Source organism: Priapulus caudatus, unplaced genomic scaffold (assembly GCF_000485595.1).
Source record: "Priapulus caudatus unplaced genomic scaffold, Priapulus_caudatus-5.0.1 Scaffold76, whole genome shotgun sequence".
In the NCBI taxonomy this organism is placed as follows: Eukaryota; Metazoa; Priapulida; class Priapulimorpha; order Priapulimorphida; family Priapulidae; genus Priapulus; species Priapulus caudatus.
In genome coordinates this window covers 136,195-138,603 of record NW_014577137.1, presented here as the reverse complement: position 1 = coordinate 138,603, position 2,409 = coordinate 136,195, and the positions used below count along the sequence as shown (strand labels likewise).

General features: G+C 44.5%; 1 protein-coding gene across 1 annotated transcript in view; it reads left to right on the top strand.

Annotated features, from left to right (window-relative positions):
* The window catches only part of LOC106821534 (antizyme inhibitor 2-like), a gene marked incomplete in the record, with an annotated part of 16,647 nt that extends 14,814 nt beyond the window's left edge, over positions 1-1,833 (top strand). The window contains 1 exon segment of the mRNA XM_014826387.1: positions 560-1,833. Within this exon segment, the coding sequence (XP_014681873.1) occupies positions 560-790 (231 nt within the window).
* Positions 1,834-2,409: the final 576 nt, after the last annotated feature.

Sequence of the window (2,409 nt, the reverse complement as noted above, 5' to 3'; positions counted from 1 at the left end):
CTTCCGGTACGACCCACCACCACACCGCCGCTGTCCTAGCACTAGCTTTTACCATCACTCATCTTCCCGGTACGACCCACCACACCGCCTCCTAGCACTAGCTTTTACCATCACTCATCTTCCCGGTACGACCCACCACACTGCCGCTGTCCTAGTATTAGCTGCACGAAAGAGAATACAGTACTGCTTTCAGGGTTTTAAAACCATACTCTACAAACATGTACAGGAAGTATCTGCTGTGCATCTAAACATTTTACCTCGATAATAAGAAGATCAGACTTATAAGGAAATTGTTTTCCTTAATTTCGACCCCCCTGCTCTCTTGTTTGGTTCCCCTTTCTCTGGCATTAGCAAAGTATAGTACCTGTCCACGCCAACATTTCTTTAATGAGGCATAAAAGATACCGCTATACCTTGTGGTATTCTAACTGGGTGACAGTGGTTTGGGAGTTGGAAGAAGGATAGTAGATGGTTAGTGTCGTTCGGTAGCTATCATATCGGATAGCTATGCGTCAAACTGGCTACCCACCCACTCACTCCTCGTTACTCTCCATTTCAGAACATGGGTGCTTATACCGTTGCCGCCGCCTCCTGCTTCAACGGCTTCCCGAAGCCAATCAACTACTACATCGAGCCTACGGAGGAGAAGCAGGGGGGTCACGACCTTGGCGAGATGCGGGAAGGTCACGACCTTGGCGAGATGCGGGCGGGTCACGGCATCGGCGAGGTGATCCCGTGCAACGTCGTCCCGGCCGTCCACTGCCGCGTCGGGATCATGCCCAGTGCTTAGCGCACCGCAGCCGCCGCCGCTCCCCCCCCCTGCCTCGTTGCAGCAGTTTCTCGCTCAGGTTTTGCATTCGGTCTTCGGCCCCGGCCTCTCCTAGACTTAGTTTGGTAGTTTCGTCCGTTTCTCTTCGCCCTCCTCCGATCTGCGCAATCGAGTTTCTCCGTCACGGCGGCGGCGGCTGGGTCGAGGTCGTGTCGCGGTCCTGCGAGCGGATTCATGGCGGCCTCGCGGCCAGATGCTTCTCGCCCCCGGACCCTCGGTAACGGCCGGCACCCCCGCCGCGCCTCGACGTTTTATAGTGGCCCGCCGCGGGTCACAGCGTTTACGTTATTTTACATTCTTTTGTACGTTTATTTTTTTGGTGGGTGTTCACGTTACATATTGGGAGGTAATTCTTTTTTAGTAAACGACCAATTTTTGTTTTGTTTTGGTTGGGACCAGTTCATTTTGAACCGAACCAAACTGAACCAATGTATGTATCTCCTGCTCAGTGCACAGTAACGAGAAGGTGTTTGTGGTTTAGATTACACGGCTTATCTAAAGCGTAGGCGATAGATATATATTCTGCTGCTGTCAGTTTCACCATGATAGTTTAACACAACACTTCGCATGAATGTAACCTGTGTGCTAGTCCTTCAGCATTAGAGCTAGAGCAACTGAGTAGAGAGTTTCATGTGGGTAGAGTTCTGGTTCTAGTTATAAAAATATCAAGATATGATTGGTACAGAAGTGCCTGAAACTTGCAACTACAAAGGAATGTAAACGACGAAGGAAAACGTGAGAAAATTCCTTGAAAAAAATAGAATAACAAAAATTGTAACTGCTTTTTTTTGTTAAAATGTGCTGTAAAACCATTGATGAATAGATATGTCATGAAATGTGCGGCAAAATTATTCTTGACGATTGCATATCTGCACCTGTTTGGCAAAGCACAGAACAAATTCAACTTTAACTTTTAAGTTTTCGCAGGCTTACACCTGCAACGAGACCATGTGCCGGTAAACTAGTTGGAAAAATAAATTGAAAATAAGTAACACAAGTTCAAATTTGAATTTTTTGTTTTTATTTTATGACTACTGTTGATTCGTAATGGTATCAAACAATACAATCGGGAGAAAACTCTTGCTGAGGTAGATGATCACAGCCTACCTAGGACTTTGCAATTTTTGGCTATGCAACCTGCAACTACTACACTTGCAATGATAAACGTAGAAAAAACAGAACATATTCTAGGAGACTAGCAAATTTTCCGGTCATATTTATAACCTGGCGAGTCGTATAAACTATTACTTATTTACAACATTCCATTAATTAGATTGCAAATTGCATTCATTAATTAGTTATCATAAGAGATTGCAACAAACATCTTTGATTAACTATTCGCTACATACAACTTCACCCGTATCTTGTGAATACCAAATAGTGATCACACCTTATATTAGCATTACGTCGAGGAAACGTTCGTTTCTGATTACCTAGCAACATGTTACTACGTATGCACAGCTCGTTATTTTACCTTGAAACGTTACCAAGGATGCATACAGCTTCTTGTTAACTAGAAACGTTACAGTGATATACATCTTGTTACTTGTTATCTAGAAACGTTACAGTGATATACATCT